The sequence below is a fragment of the Bufo bufo genome, chromosome 7 (assembly GCF_905171765.1).
Source record: "Bufo bufo chromosome 7, aBufBuf1.1, whole genome shotgun sequence".
Lineage (NCBI taxonomy): Eukaryota > Metazoa > Chordata > Amphibia > Anura > Bufonidae > Bufo > Bufo bufo.
Genome location: NC_053395.1, coordinates 102303736 through 102327497, shown reverse-complemented (window position 1 = coordinate 102327497; position 23762 = coordinate 102303736). Strand labels below are relative to the sequence as shown.

At 46.6% G+C, this 23762-nt stretch overlaps 1 protein-coding gene across 2 annotated transcripts in view; it reads left to right on the top strand.

The window, feature by feature from the left end:
- FSCN1 (fascin actin-bundling protein 1) overlaps positions 1–23762 on the top strand; it is a 140779-nt gene that overhangs the window by 107476 nt on the left and 9541 nt on the right. For both annotated transcript variants that reach the window (XM_040440676.1, XM_040440675.1), the window contains exon 3: positions 10617–10738. In XM_040440676.1, coding sequence (XP_040296610.1) covers positions 10617–10738 — 122 coding nt within the window. The remainder of the gene's footprint in view (positions 1–10616; positions 10739–23762) is intronic.

Genomic DNA, 23762 nt, shown 5'->3' with positions numbered 1-23762 from the left:
TAGAGGGTCATCGGGAAATCCTTAAACTGTAAAATTAAAATGTATTAATGAATTCCTGATGATGCTGATGACGTGACTCCCACAAGGGCTCATATGAAAGGGCACAAGATTAAACAATGAACAAGCATTTGCTTGTTCATGTGCCAATCATAGGGTCTACGATCAATAAAGAGCCAAAAGATAGCTCAATATTGATGGTCATGTTAATGATTCTTACGACATCGGCACTAATGCTGTTTTGATATAAAAACTACCAAGGGTGTTATAATAAACGCACAGTAGTGAGACTAGGGTAGTTTTTATTTCAACACAGCTGTAGTGCCAAGGTTACCCTGTACAGGTCAATAAAAACACAGGCACAGTTTGTATAGTAAACTATAAATAATGTTTTATTTTTTTAACAATAAAAAAATTAAATATATATAAACATAAATTTTCTTTATAATTCTTCATAACGATGAGGGGAGGTGGACTGTCGTGGACTTGATGCTGTCGTAGCTGGCAATGGTAGCCCCCCTGTCCTGGCGTTCTACTGAGGTGAAACTAAAGGCCACAGGAAAGGATGCAGGGCGTAATTGTGGGGTGTGGAGAAAGGAAGGGTCTGAGGAGGAGGGGACCCGAGCATGTGTAGAGGTGGAGGGAGTTTGAAAAGAAGAGGAAAATGCTGGTCAGGAGAAGAATAAGAAACAGAAGGTAACACATGCTCGGATGGGGGGTGGGAAGGGAAAGGTTGGCGGTACTGGCCACTGGAGTGGGATGGGGGTAGGGGTTGGGGGCGGTGCATAATTTCCGATGACCCGTTCTCTAGCATGATCTTGAACTCATGCAACTGCTCGGGCGTCATTGAGTCCATCAAACTGATCATGCTTAGCCCATAATGGTAGTTTGGGCTGCGTTGAAACACCGACTCCGCCCCCTCCCAGCGGCGAATCAAGTCAGCACCAAACTCCATCTGATGTTGGGCAAAACCTTCTAGAGCGTCGGAAACTACCTCTACAAGGTTCGCATAATCGGCTCGATTTGGCCTACCGGATCTCTGCCCGCTCACCAGGGCTCTCAAATTTTGGCGAAAATCTAAGAGCCTCTGTTGATCGGAGGGATTCGGTAGAGGACCCGGATTATCCTGAGCCGATACATGAGGGACAGGAGGGCTGGCGCTGGCGATCTGTTCCGGTTCCGCCTCAGGAGGTTGTTCAGGCTCTGTAAGAAAAAAATAAGGAAAGTTAGGAATTGTTCTTTAAATAAAACATCCATTTTCTATGCTATGTCTACCGTATACCATAGGGGGCTGGCCAAAACAGGGGAGCCAAACGCTCCGCTGTCTCAGACAGCCCCTTACACTCGGACAGAGAGAACAGTTGTCCCTCTGACTGTAGGGGGCTGGCCAAATCAGGGGAGCCAAACGCTCCGCTGTCTCAGACAGCCCCTTTACAAAAAAATGTTTAACAGTTGTTAAAAATATTTACCTTCTTGGTGCCATCGCCTTTCGTAGGAACCCCAGGGCCGCCGTATGGATGTATGGGGTCCCTGAGGTTCCTCCGGAGCCACTCGGGGCCTGAACCTCCTTGTTATAATCCCTCCTGAAGCGGTCCCGGATAGATCGCCAACGCGTTGTAACCAGTTTGACTATAGAAAAAAAACATAAAAAAATAAAATCAGCATGATGAAAGGAAAAGAAAAATATTTTAATATATGCCCTGAGCCACCGCATTTAGATCCCCCCAGGTCTCAAAAACTTCAGCACAGATGTCCCTCCAGAGCCGCTGGGTATGATGATCAGCGTGGTGGCGGTCGGAGTGATCCCATAATGCTGGACGCGCCTCCACCAGTTGGATGAGGAGCAGGTTATCTATCGTAGGAACCCCGAACTCCTCATCTTCCCTAGTGGAGCCTACGGAACCCTGAAAAAAAGGAAATACAAAATTAAATGTAACTCCTAATACAAAATGCAAATTAAAACTACTTAATTCAAGACTTGCACGTCTACGACCGCCACGCTCATTCCCGCGGACTCTGGAGGCGACTGGGGGTTCCTCGCTGGCGGCTCTAGGTGCAGATTGCTGAAACAAATTTTTATTTTTTTTAAAAGAATGTATTTAAATAAAAATAAAAAATGTGTATATATATATATATATATATATATATATATATATATACACACACACACACACACACACACAAAGCAGTGGCAGCACCGTCCCTGATGCAAGCTGGTCGGTGCAGCAGCCCAATGTAGATTAAAGCCAATCCAAAAATACGAAGTAGAAAAGATGGGCAGCACTCCAAAAAGTAAAAAATACAAAAGTCTTTATTTACCCCAGTGGGACATGCGACGTTTCGGCTCTAGACAGGAGCCGAAACGTCACATGTCCCACTGGGGTAAATAAAGACTTTTGTATTTTTTACTTTGGTCCACCTCCCCTGGACGCTGGCGAGTCCACCACTGGCGAGCGGGCCCCGGCAGGTGAGCCACCCACATCGGGAGAGGCCTCCGCTGATGATGAAGAAATCTATAATAAGAGCACATACTGATTAATGCAACGAATCAAACAGTACAAACTCCAAGCGTTGATTTTATACTTAACGGCCACTCAATACGCCGGCGCCTTCTGGCTGGGTTTTTCCAATCTATTTTGTTTTTTGATGACATCTGTACGCAACAGAATACCAGACAAAATGAAGATAACATTAAAGGAACTTGTTTAGAGCACTATTTCCACATATATCAACAATTATTATATATATATTTTTTTTAATACTTACTTTTTAAAATATACCGTAGATTGGTGCTTGCCCACCGCAGAACTTTCTTTAAATTTCTAATAACTTTTTAATTTTTTTTTGGAACGACCCTAATAATAAAATGATTTAAAAAATTAATCTGACAGGAGCCATAATCCCCCCAACTGCCATAAACACCCCAGAGACAGCAGACCCGCATAGTGCCAGCAGCCCCCCAGTTCCAAACAACCTTCCCACAGTGTCCTCAGCACCCCCAATGCCAGCAGCCCCCACAGTTCCAGCTACACACACCCCCTGCAGTGCCAGCAGACCCCACAGTTCCAGCCACAAAAACCCCTGCAGTGCCAGAAGCACCGCACAGTTCCAGCCACAAAAACCCCTGCAGTGCCAGAAGCACCGCACAGTTCCAGCCACAAAAACCCCTGCAGTGCCAGAAGCACTGCACAGTTACAGCCACAAACACCCCCGCAGTGCCAGCAGACCCCCCAATTCCAGCCACACACACCCCCGCAGTGCCAGCAGCAACCACAGTTTCCATATCATCACCACGACGGCCATACAAGGAGATTGACCCCTGACCTCTGTAGGGGCAGGAAGCAGAGAAAGGTTTAAATGTTCCCCTCCCACCACCAAACACCAGTGTTTCCTGTCCCTACAGAGGACAGGGGCGGAGAAAGGTCTCCGCAGGCAGCCGCCGTGGAGATGAAGGCAGAAGTGGTATGGAGTCGCGTACCTGCTTTTGCGGGCCCCCCCTGTCTGCCCGCGGTCTCGTACTAACGCCGGACAGTGGGGGGTAGGGAGAGACTCGCCTCCGGTTGATCTGGGGACTGCTCCCGGGAGCACGGAGATGCCCGCTGGTTCATCGAAACCATGCCGGCTTGTGCTCCCAGCGCCGTGCGCGCTATACAAATTCGTCACTTCCGGGTAGCCGGACGTTTCCGGACGTGACGCGGACGGAGGGGGCCGCCTTCAGAGGGCGGGAAGATTCAAATGGATTCTCCTGCCGGCAGCGTCCTGCGGTGAGTACCTACCTGATTTCGGCTGTACTACAGGATATCTGCTTCTGAACACACAGAGACCTCTACTCTACCGTCCGTAAGTTCCCCATAGGGGAGAGTTTTTCTTCCTCTCTCACCGGGGCACATTTTAATGGGGTTTTCTCTCTTGGTTTTCCAGACTGCAAATGAACCTCTGAGAAAACCCAAGAAGTCATTGAAGTGTATCTCATGCCTCAAACGACTTCCTGATGATTACCCTAAGAAACTGTGCAGGGTCTGCATTACTAAGATTGTCCGGGAGGAACAACCGTCCCTCATGGACGAGATTAAGTCCATGATGCAGGAAGAAATTAAATCCTCTTTTGCGGCTTTTTCCTCTCTTCAGACAGTGAAGCCTGTGGTTTCGGAGCCCCCTGCTAAACGCCACAAATCGGACGATGATGTCTCATCCGACTCTGAGGTTTATGGGGGTTCAGCTTCCTCCTCTAAACACATGGAGGATGAAGATAAGCTCTCTGAACTGGATTTTTCAGAAAACAGAAGGAAATTTTATTTTTCCTCTGAGGATATGCCCGAACTGTTAAAAGCCGTTAGAGCTACTATGGGAGTAGAGGAGGTTCCCTCTACGCCGTCAGTACAAGATGAGATGTTTGGAGGTCTCAGGGTAAAGAAATCCAGAGTCTTCCCTATTAACGAGAACATCAAGGGGATGATTTTGGATGAATGGGCAGATCCGGAGAAACGGCTAGGCGTCGCCAGATCCTTCCAGAACCGGCTTCTCTTTGATCAGGAAGAAGCTAGGACATTTAATACCATCCCTAAGATTGACGCCCAAGTAGCTAGGGTCAATAAGAAAACCAGCCTACCATTTGAGGATGCTTCTCAACTCAGAGATCCACTGGATAGAAAGGCTGACGGCCTGCTGAGGAGATCCTGGGAAGCGGCCATGCTCACGCTTAAGTCAAACATAGCAGCCACTTCCGTGGCCAGATCTATGTTCATCTGGCTCTCTGAGTTAGAGAATTGGGCCTCCGACGATTCCTCTACAAATGAAATCATGAGCGCCATTCCCCTGTTAAAATCCGCTACAGCTTTTTTGGCAGACGCTTCCGCGGAGTCAGTGCGTTTTTCAGCAAAAGATGCGGGTCTGTCCAATGCAGCTCGCCGTGCCTTGTGGGTGAAGTGCTGGTCGGGGGACAAAGTATCTAAATCCAGATTATGTGGCATCCCTTTCTCTGGAGAATGTTTTCGGACCTGAACTAGAGAAAATCCTAGAGAGGGCCTCCGATAAAAAGAAGGGTTTTCCGGAGGAGAAGGTCTATAAAAGGAAGTATCCCTTTTGTGCCCCTTCCAACCAAGGTAGTCAATACACGGGGAAGGGCAAGTCGGGCCGTTTCAGTTACCCCAAAGGGGGGAGAGGTAGGGCTCCCGCTTCTGCTCCCCAGAAAGGAAATGGAAACCAGTGACATCCGGGTGGGGGGGAGATTGAGGATGTTTTTTCCCCGCTGGGAGGAAATATCCTCAAACTCCTGGGCTCTGAGGATTGTAGGGTCGGGTTACAGAATACAATTCTCGGACCCTCCCCCAAAGAGGTTTTTGGTCACCAAGGTTGCGGTCCCAGACTTCAATCATCCCATTTACGTGGGCATCCGGGAATTACTCGCAAAGGGGGTAGTGGTGAAAGTACCTCTATCCGAACAGGGAGGGGGTTTCTATTCCAACCTCTTCCTAGTGAAGAAGGAGGGATCCTACCGCACAATTATAAACTTAAAGCGCCTGAACAGATACATTACTTATCAAAAATTCAGGATGGAGACCCTAAGATCTATAGTCCCTTTGCTCCAAAGCAATTCAGTAATGTGCTCGGTCGATCTGACCGACGCCTATTATCATGTACCAATACATCCCAGCTCTCAACGGTTCTTAAGGTTCGCGGTCAGAGACCATCACGGCAGAATCCTTCATTACCAATTCACCTCTCTCCCCTTCGGCATATCATCAGCCCCTCGAGTTTTTACAAAGCTAATGATCGAGGTAGTGGCTTATCTAAGAAAAAAAGGTCTGACAGTCTTTCCGTACTTGGACGATTTTCTGATTTCAAACAGTTCCGCTCCTCTCCTGCTGAGAGATCTAGGTTTCTTCCGTCAAACTCTAGAAAGCCTGGGCTGGTTGATCAACATAAAAAAATCTCAGTTAGATCCGACAACGAAGATCCAGTTTCTGGGGGTTATTCTGGATTCTCAGAAACAGATAACCTGCTTACCTCAGAGCAAGATACGGGACATCCAAAGGAAGATCTCCAGCTTCAACTCAAAGAATCTCTGTTCCATCAGGGACTCAATGAGTCTACTGGGGATCCTTACATCCTGCATACCATCCGTTCAGTGGTGTCAGATCCATTTTCGAACCCTACAGATGTTGATACTCAGGGTTTGGGACAGAAGAGAATCTTCTTTAGACCAAAGGGTGATCATCCCTCAGAGGAAAATGACCTCCCTCCTTTGGTGGAAGGACAGGCTAAAGATCTCCAAGGGGGTGCAGTGGTCAAGAAACCCCTATGCCCAGATCACCACAGATGCAAGCCAGTACGGTTGGGGAGCAAAGGTCGGAGAAGTTTATTACCAGGGAGTCTGGCCCAGATCTGTCAGCCTCCAGTCATCAAACCTTCGAGAACTAAGGGCAGTCTGGAAGACTCTAAGACAAGCAAAAGTTCATCTTCAGGGCCATCATGTAAGAGTCCTGTCAGACAACACGACAGTGATCAGGTATTTAAACCATCAGGGAGGCACAGGTTCGTGCAGCCTGCTGGAATTGTCGGCAAGAATATTCGCCTGGGCCGAAGCGAACGTCCGGTCAGTATCCGCAGTCCACCTGAAGGGGTCCCTAAATGTGGAAGCAGACTACCTAAGCCGGGCAAGAATAGATCACTCGGAATGGTCCTTAAACGAGGAGGTCTTCCTGATGATAGTGGACAGGTGGGGGAGACCTACAATAGATCTCTTTGCCACTCGAGCAAACTCAAAATTACCAGTTTTCTGTTCCCTACATCCCAGAGACAGCCCGAGTTTCCTGGACGCTTTCTCTCTCAGATGGAACCGAGGTCTCCATTACGCTTTCCCTCCTCTTCCATTAATACCGAGGGTGGTACAGAAGGTCATACAGGACGGTACTTCAGTCATTCTGGTGACACCCTACTGGCCAAAGAGGAACTGGTTCCCAATCCTGTGGAACCTTGCCAGCGAAGGTCCTTGGATTCTACCAAAAAGACGAGACATCCTTCATCAGGGTCCGATCCTGGACCCGGACTTCCTCAACTTAGCAGCCTGGATCCTGAGACCCAGATCCTAAAGCGTCAGGGTCTATCAGAGGCTGTAATTTCAACTCTAAAGGCTTCCAAAAAGAAGGTGACCTTTTCAATTTACCTAAAGATCTGGAAGCGTTTCTGCTCATGGTCAGGTTTGCCTTCACCGAATACCTCATCCCCAAACATCCAGATGATTCTGGATTTCCTACAAAGAGGTTTCGAGATGGGATTAAGACCATCCACACTCAGGGTACAAGTATCAGCCCTTAGTTGCTTTTACGACACCGAGCTGGCAGGCCATAGGTGGATAAAACGCTTCATGAAGGCAACAACAAGGCTACGTCCGACCCTAAAGTCTCATGTACCTTCCTGGGATCTAGATATCGTCCTTAGGGGGCTATCGCATCCTCCATTTGAACCTCTGAATGACTGCTCTTTGAAACACAGATCCTACAAGACTGCATTCCTGGTTGCCATCACCTCAGCCAGGAGAATAAGTGAACTACAGGCCCTTTCAATTAGAGAGCCTTACCTACAGGTCCTGGATGACAGGATAGTCCTAAAACTAGACCCGTGTTTTCTACCAAAGGTGGTTTCGAAATTTCATAAGGACCAGGAGATCACTCTCCCTTCCTTGTTTAATAACCCATCTAACGATTGGGAATCTACCCTTCATTCACTTGATGTCAGACGGGCAGTACTGGATTATTTAGAGACCACTAAAGACTTTAGGAAGTCAGATTGCCTCTTTGTTCAGTTTGGAGGAAGAAACAAGGGTCAGAAAGTTTCCAAGTCCTCCATTGCTAGATGGATCAAAGCTACCATCACCTCCGGTTATTCCCTACAGAATCTTTCTTGCCCTGGCGATATCAAAGCCAGGGCAATGTCTTCTTCTCAGGCAGAAAGAGCGGGTGTCTCCCTAGAGGAGATCTGTAGGGCAGCCACTTGGTCCAGTATCCATACTTTTGCCAAACATTATAGGTTGGATCTTTTTAAAAAGACTGACATGGCCTTCGAACAAGGGGTTCTTCAGTCTGTGTCCCGCCCATAGATTCATATTTGATATACCTCCTTGTATGGCCGTCGTGGTGATGATATGGAAAGCCGGAATTAGTACTTACCGGTAATTCATTTTCCATGAGATCACCACGACGGCCCGTATTTCCCTCCCTATTGTTACCCGGGGGTTGATATGATGAAATATCTTCTCCTGTTTTATTTATTTTTTCACGTGTGTAGCCACCACCCTTTACTCTGATATTTTGGAAGCACTGGTGTTTGGTGGTGGGAGGGGAACATTTAACCCTTTCTCTGCTTCCTGCCTCTACAGAGGTCAGGGGTCAATCTCCTTGTATGGCCGTCGTGGTGATCTCATGGAAAATGAATTACCGGTAAGTACTAATTCCGGCTTTCAGCCACATAAACCCCGTCAGTGCCAGAAGCACCGCACAGTTCCAGCCACAAACATCATCGCAGTGCCATCAGCCCCCCCAAGTTCCAGCCACACCCACCCCCACAGTGCCATCAGCCCCCCCAGTGCCAGCAGCCCCCACTGTTCGACACACACACCCCTTCCCAAGTGCCAGCACCCCCCCCCCTAGAAATAGAGAGAGAGAGATATAGATAGATAGATGGATAGAAAAAAAAGAAAGATAGACAAACAGACAAAACTTCATATACTTACCAGTCTCATCAAGTCGATAATCCAAAATGGCCGACGATGAGGGGGAGGGACAGGAAGTTACTGGGCATGCGCAGAGACGTGAATGGTTTCTAACGGATCCCTGTCAAAGCGGAGCCAGGACAAACGGATCCGTCCCCATTGACTTGCATTGTAAGTCTGGACGGATCCGTTTGGCTCCGCACGGCCAGGCGGACACGAAAACGCTGCAAGCTGCGTTCGGGTGTCCGCCTGCTGAGCGGAACGGAGGCCAAACAGTGCCAGACTGAGGCATTCTGAGCGGATCCGCATCCACTCAGGATTCATTGGGGCAGTACGGATCCGTTCGGGGCCGCTTGTGAGAGCCTTCAAACGGAACTCACAAGCGGAACCCCAAACGCAAGTGTGAAAGTAGCCTAATTGTGGTTACAGAAGTACATGCAGAATTTAGTGAGGCATTGTACTCTTTCCCCAGTCGTCTCCATGACACCAAGTCCTGAGATTGACTTCCTTCTGATTGGACAGGAAAAACACAGAGAGGTTAAAACCCCCACCCCCTCCTCACATCACCAGTGTATTTTAACGAAGAACCCCAGGATGACCTAAGATTTGGACGTAAGGTCCTGTCGGCAGTCGTCCCCCCCCTAATTGTATCTCTGATATTGTCTCAGGACTTGGTGTCATGGAGACGACTGGGGAAAAGAGTATTACACTCACCGGTAATCCGGTTTCCTGGAAGTCTCCATGACACCACATATATCCCACCCTTTTTTCTGCTATTAGCTATTATCCTTTCATCCTGGGGTTCTTCGTTTAAAATACACTGGTGATGTGAGGAGGGGGTGGGGGTTTTAACCTCTCTGTGTTTTTCCTGTCCAATCAGAAGGAAGTCAATCTCAGGACTTGGTGTCATGGAGACTTCCAGGAAACCGGATTACCGGTGAGTGTAATACTCTTTTCTCTGCCTCCGTTCTTGTACTCCATCCCTCCCCTTTGTTTCACTTGCACTGATATGCCTCCTCAGATGTAGCCATTTTTTATCTGTTGTCTCACGTTCTCGTCTATATATGTTATTTATTCAATAAAGGATTTATTTTGATATACCCGTCTAATCTCAGTTCATTCTCGTTGTTTGGTGTACCTTTCCTTCTGAACTGTTCTAGTCCCTCCTTCCATTCCTCCCCCAGTCCCACTTCCTTGCACTATCTTCACATCCTATAACGTAATTCCCCCCCCAGTCCCTAGTTTAAACACTCCTCCAACCTTCTAGCCATCTTCTCCCCCAACACAGCTGCCCCTTCCCCCATTGAGGTGCAGCCCATCCCTACGATAGAGCCTCCTTTCTACACCTGTTCTTGAGCCACTTGTTAACCTCCCTAATCTCCCGCTGCCTTTCTTGTGTGGCTCGTGGTATAGGCAGTATTTCGGAAAACACTACCTTTGCCCTACGCTTTTGACCGAAATCCCTAAGATCATGCATGCATGCATCGGTTGTATTATGTTTTCTATAGCCATGACTGATCTATCTTACACACCATTGAAAATCAATGGGGGACGGATCTGTTTTCTATTGTCAGAGAAAACAGATCCGTCCCTATTGACTTACATTGTGTGCCAGGACAGATCCGTTTGGCTTCGCTTTGTCAGGCGGACAGCAAAACACTGCAGGCAGTGTTTTGGTGTCTGCCTCCAGAGCGGAATGGTGACTGGAGGCATACTGATGCATTCTGAGCGGATCCTTTTCCATTCAGAATGCATTACGGCAAAACTGATCAGTTTTTCGCTTTTGAGAGCCCTGAACAGATCTCAAACGGAAAGCCAAAACGCCAGTGTGAAAGTAGCCTAATATATTAATTCTGTATTCACTAAATGTTGTGTATGCATCTCAATTCAAATCTGTTCTTGTTAATAGGAATGACAATTGTTACTTTAGCATTGATTGGTGTGATCGGCGGATTACTTTGAAGGCAGCAAATGGAAAGTTTGTCATTGCCAAGAAAAATGGACAGCTGGCTGCATCTGTGGATTCTCCTGGTGAGCATTTTTATTTTTATTTTATTTTTTTAAAGTTAAAATCTGCTGTCATGTATTCCTTTAAAGCAGGGATGCTCAACCTGTGGCCCTTCAGCTGTTGCAAATCTACAACTCCCAGCATGCCCTAATAGCTGTAGGCTGTCCAGCATGCTGGGAGTTGTAGTTTTTAAACAGCTAGAGGGCCGCAGGTTGAGCATCCCTGCTTTAGCGTATATAGTGATTTTTCAAAAATCTACATACAAATTGTTTTTGTCTGCAACTGTGGCGAGTGTGTGTGGTTTCCCCCCCCCCGCACTGTTTTGATGCATTTTTCACGTGCATAAAGAAAAACTGCAGAATAACAATCTACATCTAGCAACCATCAGTGAAAAATGCACCATATAGAGCATGCTGTGATTTTTATTTATTTTATTTTCCCTGAACGCAGAAATATGTGAAAAAATACACTTCTGTGCACACACCCTTTGGAATGAATGGGTCAGGATTCAGTCCAGGTGCTATGCATTTGCTACACACATCACATCCGGACAATTCAATATTGTACAGCTGCATTCTGGGTGTAGGCATGTCCATATGCAGCGAGCCCTCGAGGAGATGATGCCCAGAGCAGATGATGGGAGTGGTAGTCGCCCTGATAAAGTGTTGTATTACAGTGTCCTACCTCGGCAGTTGCTCCCTGGTGAAAATGTAGATTGAAGAGTCAGACCAGAAGTAAACTTAAGGCCTCTTTCAGACGGGCGTTGCGGGGAAATGTGCGGGTGCGTTACAGGAACAGCCGCGATTTTTCCGCGCGAGTGCAAAACATTGTAATGCGTTTTGCACTTGCGTGAGAAAAATCGCGCATGTTTGGTACCCGAACTTCTTCACAGAAGTTCGGGCTTGGGATCGGTGTTCTGTAGATTGTATTATTTTCCCTTATAACCTGGTTATAAGGGAAAATAATAGCATTCTGAATACAGAATGCATAGTAAAACAGCACTGGAGGGGTTAAAAAAAATAATAATTTTAACTCACCTTAGTCCACTTGATCGCGGCCCGGCATCTCCTTCTGTCTCCTTTGCTGAACAGGACCTGTGGTGAGCATTCATTACAGGAACAGGACCTTTGATGACGTCACTCCAGTCATCACATGATTCATCACCATGGTAAAAGATCATGTGGGGGGGCGTGGCCTAACCGCCGATGTAGAGAGTCGCATGGCGCAGAGCTCCTGGAAAGAATCCTGCTATTAATCATTCGCCCATCTCCTACCTGACCTCGGTGACGACTGGAAATATCTAGAAGCCTCCCTGGACGTGGTGGAGCACTTCGGTCACATCATGACCCGACAGAAGCAGAGGGAGAAGGAGTGCAGGGACGGCGGTACGGACACTCCGTCTAAACAAGATGGCGCCGCACACGCTACCAAGCTGTCTGATGTGGCGGTGAAGCTGGGGAAGTTTGCCCGCACCCCGGCCGCTACAGCGAATGATCCGGAGCCTGAAGCTGGGGTATCCGGTGATGTGAGGGGAGCGGAGCCCCTGGAAGCAGTCTCTTATGCCTCTGTTGTACGGCAAAAGGTGGGTCCGGAGTTGCTGCCAGAAGTGGAGCCCATCTCTGAGCCTACTATTGCGGATGTGTATTGTATAAAATGGTGGCGCAATGCAGCACAGCCCTCACATCCCTGAATACTAACATGGGAGGGCTCGAGGAAGTCTTATTAATAAGACAAGACATGCAACAATTTAAGGAGAGAGTGGGGGAATTGGAGGGTCGCGTTAGTAACATGGAGGACCAGCTACCGCCCGTTAAGAGGGACCTACAGCGTGTCATACATAATGTGTCCTTGCTAATATCAAAATCTGATGATCTGGAAAATCGTCTGCGAAGGAACAATGTGCGATTTATTGGGATTCCGGAGCGTACTGAGGGCTCGGACCCAGTCTCTTTTATGGAGAAATGGTTGGTGGACACTATTGGCAAAGAAAAGCTGTCCCCACTCTTTGCAATAGAAAGGGCACATAGGGTGCCATTTCGCCCTCCACCTCCGGGGGCGCCCCCAAGACCTCTCCTGATCAAAGTCTTGCACTACAGAGACCGAGACTCCATTCTTAAAGCTGCCAGAGACAATCCTGACAACCGGATCCTCATGTTCCCGGATTTTTCTGCAGAAATACAAAAACGGAGGGCGAAGTTCTTGGACGTAAAGAAACGTCTGAGATCATTACAGTGGCCTTATTCCATGTTGTACCCGGCAAAACTTCAGGTGGTAGTGAATGGATCCACACACAGTTTGAAGATCCGGCTGAGGCATGCCAATGGCTGGACACACATGAAAAAGATCGGCGTGGCAACAATACTTGAAGAGACGGTGATATCTTTGATGGAACTGTTCTTATTTTTATTGTGTCTGTTGCCTGACACCCCGCAGTGCGGGGCACAGTTATGCGGGAATCTGATGTGTTTTTTCTAAGGAGGGAGGTTTAATATCCTGACTTCTTGTCGGTTATTTTCCACAATGTATGGGTTATTATGAGGTCGAGGAGGAAGATGGGTAGACTGTTCTCTTGTATATCCAGGTTGTCGCACCTGTACTCGATAGGAAACTGATCTTCTACCTGTGTTCTATTGTTAACCCATGGCGGTTAGGTTCACTTTATATATGTATGGTGTACCCCTGTTTATCAAGTTTATAACTTGCAGAATGTTTAGGAAAGTTGGGGGGCGGGTGGGGGGAGGGGTTATGGGGGCAGGTTCTATCTTCAAAATTGCTTCTAGTGGGAGGTTCTCATGGGGCTGTCGGCACAGACTTCTGTATATGTTTGAGTAGTCACTGTCTTCTGTTAATATACTAGCCTGGAATGTGAGAGGAATGTCGCAGACGTCCAAACGTGCAGCTATCTTCCATGCTCTAAAGGATGTGCAGCCAGCTATTGTGTGTTTGTCTGAGACCCATTTGTCCGCTGATAGGACGCACTTGGCACATAAAGCATGGGTGGGATGTGAATTTCACTCTACACACTCCACACATGCCAGAGGTGTTAGTATTTTAGTGCATAGATCGGTGCCGTTTATTGTCCATGAATCATATATTGATGAAGATGGGAGATTTATATGCTTAGATTGTCATATCTTTCAGTTCAGGGTTATTTTAGTGGCGGTGTATGTTCCTTTCCCCCCCCCCCCCCCCCCTCCCCCATATTCAGCTGAAGTTATGAGGCTGATTATTACTTTTACATCTAAATTCCCACTAGTCCCTACATTGATCGTAGGGGATTTTAATATGTATCTTAATGGCTCCTTGGATAAATTCCATAGTGGGCTGGGAACATACTCTGCTGCTCCTACTTCTCTGGCACGACTGATATCGGAGGTGGATCTATGTGACATTTGGAGAACTATAAACCCTGAGCGGCGTCAATATTCATGCTACTCAACATCACATGGCTCCTTGCCCAGAATAGATTTAGCAATTGGATCCTTATCCTTAGTAACTCTGACAAAGGGAATCTCGTACCTATCTCGTAGTTTATCTGATCATTCCCCATTATTGATTACCTTGGAAGTGGGTAAACATATACGTGCTGCGAGACCTATTTGGCGTCTAAACCCATTCTGGTTGTCAATAGTGGATACTGGGACTGAGATCCCTGGAGCCATTACTGATTTTTTTATCTATTAATGTAGGCTCGACGTCGATGGATATGGTATGGGATGCTCTGAAAGCATATGTCAGAGGGTTGTATATTAAGCATATTAGTATTAAAAAGTCTAAAAGTCGTATTCTGGACAGGGAGCTCTCGGATAGAGTTACGCAATTGGAGGCCAAATATATAGAACAACCCACACTGACTAATGAGGCACAATGGAATGAAGCTCAAAAACTTCTGAAGGAACACATACAAACTAGGGCGGAGGATAAACGCCTATTTATGACTCAGATATTTTGCGGAGGGGGAAAGTGCGGGTCACTTATTAGCTACTGTGACTAAAGCACAACAGGGCCCTTCCTCTATAGCATCGCTCAAAGGAACTGGCGGGCAATTGGTGACGGGAGATGAGAATATCCTCCACACTTTGGGGAGGTTTATAGGTCCAGACTGGTCGCCACTGACTCTAGTAGGTCTAATTATTTAGAAGGGATTGATATCCCTGCCTTATCTGAGGAAGATAGGTCACTTCTTGAGTAGGACATAACCCTGGAGGAACTGGAAATGGCATTGAGCTCTTTACCCAATGAGAAGGCGCCTGGTGGGGACGGTCTTCCTGGGGAATTCTATAAAAAACAGGGAGTTATTACTTCCACACCTTTTTAACGGTATTTAAAAATGCTTATAGTAACGGGAGATCACCCTTTTCCATGACGGAGGCGATAGTTGTGGTGATACCCAAGCCAGGTAAAGATCCCTCACTAGTGGATTCATATAGACCCATTTCTCTCCTGACAGTGGATGTGAAACTTTTGGCTAAAGTTCTGGCCAACCGATTAAATAGTGATTCAAACCATTATTCATGACTATCAATCTGGGTTCATGCCTGGTAAATCCACGGCTTTGAATCTCAGACGTCTGTTCTTAAATCTTCAGATAGAAGGGAGGGATGTTCAGGATAATAGAGCTGCGGTAGTCTCTCTTGATGCTGCCAAAGCTTTTGACAGCGTTGAGTGGAAATATCTATGGGCGGTCATGACTAAGATGGGCTTTGGAACTGGTTTTTTGAAATGGGTCAAGCTCTTATACTGTGAGCCTAGGGCTAGAATTAGAGTGAATGGTCATCTTTCACCAGCAATTGCTTTGGAGAGAGGGACGAGACAAGGTTGTCCATTGTCCCCCTTACTATTTGCAATAGCAATTGAACCTTTGGCATGCCTTCTACGCTCTACTCCTTTGATGGGAGGTTTGTTGAGGGGCTCTATTGAGGAACGTGTATCATTATAGGCGGATGATATGTTAATATATGTAAGTGACTTAGAGAAATCCATGGACTCTATAATATCTGTGGTGTCTCGTTCTGCTGCTTTCTCTGAGCTCAAGGTGGTGCACTCCTTTAAATGCCTCGGAGTGATAGTGTCAATGAACCCTGCAGACTATATTACTAATAATCTTTTACCTTTTTGATAGGGAAGTTTAAAAGCAAGATTGCTGTATGGCATAAATTGCCTCTGTCGTTAATAGGTAGAGGCAACTTGCTAAAAATGATATTCATGCCTCAGTTGCTTTATATTCTGCACAATTCCACTATATGGATCCCTGTGCATTACTTCCATAAGATACAACAGTTATTCAGTTTCTTTATATGGAAAAATAATAGGGGAAGAATAAAGTACGAAATCTTGCAGAGGAATAAGGATGCAGGGGGGGCTTGCCCTATCTAATCCTATGCTATAGTTTTTTATCGGCCCAATTGCAGCACTTCAAGGGATGGGGAGTGATAGGTGACCCAGGAGGGAAAAGTGGTCGGCTGATGGGATGGGCGTCAAATAGATCTCCCCCGTTCACAGCTATTGAAGGAGAGGTGAAAGGGGAAGTGGGGCGCATCCCAATATTGATACTCATGAGGAAAGTATGGGATAAGGCAAGGAATATTCTAGGGATAGCGGGATTAATGAATATTTCGCCTATTTGGAATAATTCGGCACTCCATGAATTGGAAGGCCTGAATGGATTCTCTAGGTGGAATGATAAAGGAATATGGAATTTAGGTCATATTTACTCGGGTGGGATTCTAAAACAATACCAGCAACTATGCTCTGAATTTGGGTTGCCCTCTTCACAATTCTATAGGTACTTGCAACTCAGGCATGCATTGGATGCTCAATCTAAAATGGCTCCGGTGGCGTTTGCATCTAACCAAACGTTGAGCACGGTGGTAGCTGCTGGATCAGTAAAAGGAGCGATCTCTGTGGTGTATCAAGTGCTGTTGGAGGACTTTCTTAAAGGGTACCCATTGAAAAGTAGGCATCACTGGGAAAGGGATCTAGGTATACTTACGGATGAACAGTGGTCAGAGGCAATAGAACTTACCCCTACATTATCTCTTAGTGAAGCTGCGTGTCTCTCCCATTTGTACTTAATACACAGAGTATATAAGACCCCGGTGTTTCTACATAAAATAGGTTACAGGGATAGTTCAGGTTGTCCGAAATGTGGAAGTGCTGAAGCTGGTCTATTGCATATGATGTGGTCATGCCCCTCATTGACATCTTACTGGAAGGCAGTATTACATCTTATAAATAAGGTGTATAGCACCAAGTTTAAACTAGACCCCAAAACTTGCATTTTAGGCTTGCTGCCAGAGGGTAATTTACAATCTGTAATAGCTATTGGGATAGAGAGAATGCTATATCAGGCGAGGAAAACGTTAGCAGCAAAATGGATCCAGGCAGTGCCCCCGGATATCTCAGAATATGTAGCTAGATTGAATGTGGTGATTCGCCTGGAGAGGGGAGTTTATCAGAAAAGGAAATGTCTGTCTAAATTTGAGGCGATATGGGGCAGCTGAATTGATGACTCTCGATGTTGTAGCCCCTGGTTAGCGCTTACAAGAAGTCTACTGTGTGCTCGCTGAGTGTGTTAAAGGAAGAGACAGCATGTAACGCTGAGTTATGATTCTGAGTGAGGAAAAAGGGAGGGTTCACTCAGTTAGTGTTGTATGTCATGGGTATGTGCTGGTAATGGTTGATGACTGCCCTACATGTGAATAAGGTATGGGTGCATGGAAAGTTGGATTTTGAATACTAATACTATATGGACGTATAAGTGATTGGGAGTTGGTGCTAGATGTTAATGTAAGCGTTATTAATACGGTGTCAGTGCGCCAGGAAAGGAGATGAGGAGAAGCTACTATGACTATGTCCTGCTCTTATAGGGTTTGGGTGGGGGGGTGGGATTGTAGGGTTATTTGTTGATGGGTGGTTACGGGTTTACATTAAGGATGTATATTCTACATGATTCTATGCATAGATATCTGCCATGTCTTTTGTAGTCATATGTTGTATATTGTATATATTATATACGACTGATAATGTACATGCCTATTATCTGTAAACAATGTCTTATTGCTGCTTAAAAAAGACAAAAAAACAAAGATTTATCTGATAAAAAATAAATTAAAAAAAAAGATCATGTGATGACCGGAGTGACATCATCAAAGTCCCTGTTCCTGTAATGAATGCTCACCACAGGTCCTGTTCAGCAAAGGAGATGCCGGGCCGCGATCAAGTGGACTAAAGGTAAGTTAATTTATTATTTATTTATTTTTTAACCCCTCCAGCGCTGTTTTACTATGCATTCTGTATTCAGAATCCTATTATTTTCCCCTTATAACCATGTTATAAGGGAAAATAATAATGATCGGGTCTCCATCCCGATCGTCTCCTAGCAACCGTGCGTGAAAATCGCACCGCATCCGCACTTGCTTGCGGATGCTTGCGATTTTCACGCAACCCCATTCACTTCTATGGGGCCTGCGTTGTGTGAAAAACGCTGAATATAGAGCATGCTGCGATTTTCACGCAACACACAAGTGATGCGTGAAAATCACCGCTCATGTGAACAGCCCCATAGAAATGAATGGGTCGGTATTCAGTGTGGGTGCAATGCGTTCAACTCATGCATCGCATCCGCGCGGAATACTCGCCCGTGTGAAAGGGGCCTAACAGTCACTTTAATCTTTGTAAAATATAATTTGTGGCACATCCAGCAGTATTAAATACAAAATGCAGTTTTTGGCACCAGATGAGGAGGTATAGTGGCTGGTGGGATGGAATGGTAGGTTAGCAGTACTACTACAACAAGCACTTGTGGATTGAGGTGTCCACTCTCGTACAGGCTTAAGGTCTGTCTGGCCTAGTGATGGTTTATGTAGGTGGAAGTGTCTGAGCTGTAATCCCTCACCTTGCAGCTGACTGCAGCTGTTTACTCTTCTGTCTTTTTTCGAAAAGATTTAGTTGAGGCTGTTTTTAGCTGTAGTTCTTGCAGATTAAGGATATCTGGTTCTTGAACTTCCCCCAGAGGGGAAAAAGAGAAGGTTCATGGGACTGGGAGCTCTGCATGTGCTTCCTCATTCCCGCACTCCAGAACAGCCCTTTTTTGTCTCATGCCTTTAAAAAAAAAAAAGTTACATAGTTAATACGGTTGAGAAAAAGACACAAGTCCATTAAGTACAACCAAGGAATGGGAGGGGACATGAATTTTAGAAAAATGGGAGGGAGACCGACATTTTCATAAGCATTAATGTAATTTACTTCTAAGAATTTATCTAAGCCCTTTTTAAAACTCTGCACTGTTCTTGCTGTAACCACGTCCTGAAGTAGACTATTCCACAGACGTACAGTTCTTACAGTAAAGAATCCTTGACGCCTCTGGAGACTGTACTTTTTTTCTTCTCCAGACGGAGGCAGTGCCTCCTTGTCTTTTGAGGGGATTTTTACATGAAACAGCTTTTCGCCATATTTTTTGTATGGACGATCTATATAGGTTAATCATGTTCCCGCCCCTTAGACTTCTCTTCTCAAGACTAACTGTAATTCTTTTAATCTTTCCTCATAACCATGCCTATTCTTATCAGTTCAGTCGCTCGCCTTTGTACTTTTCCAGCTCCAGGGCATCCTTTTTATGGACTGGTGCCCAGAACTGCATATTCCAGATGAGGCCGCACCAAAGCTTTGTAAAGTGATAATATTACATCCCTGTCTCGCAAGTCCATGCCTCTTGTAATACATGATAACATCCTGGTAGCTTTAGAAATAGCTGATTTACGTTGTATGCTGTTATTTAATCTATGATCTAAAAGTACCCCAAAATCATTCTCTAAAGTGACTCTCCCAGTGTTGGGGCTCATGCACACGGCTGTTGCCCGGCTGTGGCCATATTGCAGCCCGCAAACGGCTGGTCCGCAATACATGGGCACCAGCTGTGTGCACCCCGCATCACAGATGTGGACCCATTCACTTGAATGGGTCCGCAATCTGGGAGATGTGGTGTGGAACAGAGGCACTGATTGGAAGCCCATGGAAGCACTACTGAGTGCACTACTTTTTTGCGGTGTGGACAGTCTGATGCGAAATGCGGACCCCATTCAAGTGAATGGGTCCGCAATCCGCATGCGGCGTCCCCATGGTCGGTGCCCGTGCATTGCTGACAGCAATTCGCGGTCTGCAGCACGGGCCCGGCTGGCACACATTCGTGTGCATGAAGCCTTACTTCCCCAAGGGATAGATGATGCACATAGATTACTATCCATATGCATGTGAATAATCGCATTGAACCTCACTTGCAAAGTGCAGGCCCAATCATTCAGAATGTCCAAGTCAGCTTGTAGTTTTTGTGCATCTTCCATAGACTGCACAGTTTTACATAGCTTAATGTCATCTGCAAAAATAGAAACTGTGCTATTAACCCCATCCTCAATATCACAAATAAATAAAATAAAATAATGGAGACCCAGCACTGAACCTTGGGGTACATCACTTATAACCCACGGCCATTCATAATAGGAATCATTGACTACAACTCTTTGTAATTGGATTGAAAACTGGCTGAAGAACAGTTTCCAAACTATTTTAAGCCTATAGACCTCTGTGGCGAAACCAACCTCGCCACTGGGTTTTGGAGAGGCCTGTTCAAAAGCCTCTTGCCTCAGGATTATGGCCCATACTAACTTTTAAACCCCTGAACCTATTCAAGTGAATTTTGGATAGGTTTGTCAACAAGTTATACTGTTTAAATTGATGTAAGTTATATGTATGGACAATGTAAACTCACAAAGTTGTAACAATTTATAATAAGTGTAACTTGTCAGCTTGGGAGGAATATGCTGGGTGTGTTTCTATTGTGCCATTGTCCCATTGTGTGTTTAAATGGTGATGTCTGTCCTGTTGTATCCACATGTGTATTGGCGATTTCCCTTTGTCCTGAGAGATAATTGGATTGCTCCTCGGTTGTCTCCGGGACAGAGAGGAGGAAACCATGATGCATTGTGGGGATATGTTGTATCTGTCCTGTGTCGCAGTCTCCCTTCTGGTCCTCTGGGGGCGTGAACGATTGGTTGCTGTACTTACATTGTATGTGTTGTAAATTACTGATTGGTTGTATTTCAAAACCCTGTGGGCATACTGTTTGTGGTTTATGAATAAAAGAGGCTGTACTTGAAATACAGTCAGACCACTGCTTGACCCTCAACATGGAGCCTTGTCTCGTTATTGGGGGGATCCGCTGTATGCTGTTATAGACTGATTGCCAGGAGTGTAAGCTGATTCCTGTTCGTCTGCTAGCAGCTATTCGTGAGGTTCCAGTTTGAAGTGCTATTTTGTATCCAGTTCGGGGGTTTGGTGTTCTGCAGTAGCTGTGCCTGTCTCTCAGAAAGGGGCATATCGCCTAAACGGATTTTAACCCCTTGTCTGCTGAAACGGTCCGTTACATTGGTGGCAAGCGGCGGGATCGTTCCTACAGCCAGAAGGACAGCTACAGGAGACACCATTTCTGTGGATTCTACAATTTAAGGGCAACGCATGTCTCAGTACAGCGACCCTAAAAGCACCAGGATGGAACCAGCAGTGGAGTACAGATACTCTGTTGAGGAATTTGACCGTATGATGTGGTTGCGGCTGAACTTCTTCGGACCCAATCCAGCTGAGAAATCCGTGAAGTTCGTGAGGAGTCTAGTGTTCAAGACCCTACTATACCGGGCAGAAGGGGACGGTCAGCTGCCACGTTGGGTGGACCTCCATCGGAAGTTACAGTTGCGGGACAGAGGGAGCTCGGTCTCCTCTCCCCAGCGGCAGAGTGTCCAGCAGGGAATTGGGAGCCCAGTCTCCATTCCCCAGCTGCAGTGTGAAGTGCAGGGAGAGGAGAGCAGCGTCCTCCCTCCCCAGCGGCAGGCTGAGTTACAGGGGGCAGAGGTAGTTGTTCCTGCCCCCCAGCAGCAGAGTGATATGCCAGGAAGGCAGTGTGAAATGCAGGGAGAGGAGAGCAGCGTCCACCCTCCCCAGCGGCAGGCTGAGTTACAGGGGGCAGAGGTAGTTATTCCTGCCCCCCAGCAGCAGAGTGATATGCCGTGAAGGCAGTGTGAAATGCAGGGAGAGAAGAGCAGCGTCCTCCCTCCCCAGCGGCAGGCTGAGTTACAGGGGGTAGAGGTAGTTGTTCCTGCCCCCCAGCAGCAGCATGATTTTTTTGGGAATTGGGAGCCCAGTCTCCATTCCCCAGCGGCCGTGTGATGTACAGGGAATTGGGAGCCCAGTCTCCATTCCCCAGCGGCAGGCGGAGTTACAGGGGGCAGAGACAGTCGGTCCTGTCCCCCAGCAGCAGAGTGTCCAGCAGGGAATAGAGAGCCCAGTCTCCTTTCCCCAGCAGCAGGACACTGTATTGGGAGCGGAGACGGTCGGTCGCCCTCCCCAGCGGCTGGAAATATGTATGGGAGAGGAGCTCGTTACCCCCTCTCCCCAGCGGCAGCTTAACGCACCAGGGGGAGACAGTAATCCCCACAACAGTGCAGATAGGACCGTGGTCTCTGCACCTACAGCACAGGGGGTAGGGACAGTCGGTCTCCCCCTCCAGTAGCAAAGCTGGGTATCCAAAAGGGAGACAGTCGGTCTCCCCCTCCAACAACCAGGCTCCAACCAGGCTTCTTCCGTGGTAGCGCTGGCACCAGGGCAGAGTACCGCTGATCCCTGCCCACAAAGCAACCTCCACTCCAAGCCAGGGAGCAACACAGAGACCGGGAGTACCAGCTTCCAACATAACCTTGGTGGACTCACTGGACAGAGACAGGCTACCAAATTCAACAGGTCCAGTATTGGGTTGTGGGTGGACTGCCAGACTAACTCAGGTACTGACCGTGAGGTCAGGTATCTGGTTAGTCTTCCCTGGGGGGGGAGATGTGTGGCGAAACCAACCTCGCCACTGGGTTTTGGAGAGACCTGTTTAAAAGCCTCTTGCCTCAGGATTATGGCCCATACTAACTTTTAAACCCCTGAACCTATTCAAGTGAATTTTGGATAGGTTTGTCCCCAAGTTATACTGTTTAAATTGATGTAAGTTATATGTATGGACAATGTAAACTCACAAAGTTGTAACAATTTATAATAAGTGTAACTTGTCAGCTTGGGAGGAATATGCTGGGTGTGTTTCTATTGTGCCATTGTCCCATTGTGTGTTTAAATGGTGATGTCTGTCCTGTTGTATCCACATGTGTATTAGCGATTTCCCTTTGTCCTGAGAGATAATTGGATTGCTCCTCGGTTGTCTCCGGGACAGAAAGGAGGAAACCATGATGCATTGTGGGGATATGTTGTATCTGTCCTGTGTCGCAGACTCCCTTCTGGTCCTCTGGGGGCGTGAACGATTGGTTGCTGTACTTGTATGTGTTGTAAATTACTGATTGGTTGTATTTCAAAACCCTGTGGGCAGTACTATGTTTGTGGTTTATGAATAAAAGAGGCTGTACTTGAAATACAGTCAGACCACTGCTTGACCCTCAACACGGAGCCTTGTCTCGTTATTGGGGGGATCCGCTGTATGCTGTTAGAGACTGATTGATTGCCAGGAGTGTAAGCTGATTCCTGTTCGTCTGCTAGCAGCTATTCGTGAGGTTCCAGTTTGGAGTGCTATTTTGTATCCAGTTTGGGAGTTTGGGGTTCTGCAGTAGCTGGGCCTGTCTCTCAGAAAGGGGCCTATCGCCTATACGGATTTTAACCCCTTGTCTGCTGAAACGGTCCGTTACATTCTCATTTTACCTATTAAATGTCTGAGGGACAGTATCAAATGCCTTTGCAAAATCCAAGAACACTACATCCACAGTGCCCCTCTGTCCAGGCTTCTACAGTGCTCATCTCATTAAAAGCAAATCGGGTTAGTCTGACAATTTATGTCCTTATCAAGCCCATGCTGGTTATCACATTATTTACAGTCAACTGTGTATATAGTCCCTTAAGAGTACGTCACTTTTTCCCACAACAGAAGTTAAACTTACTGGTCTATAATTACCAGAGCCCCTTTGAGTACCACATTTGCCTTGTGCCAGTCCCTAGATAATTTCTAAAAACTAT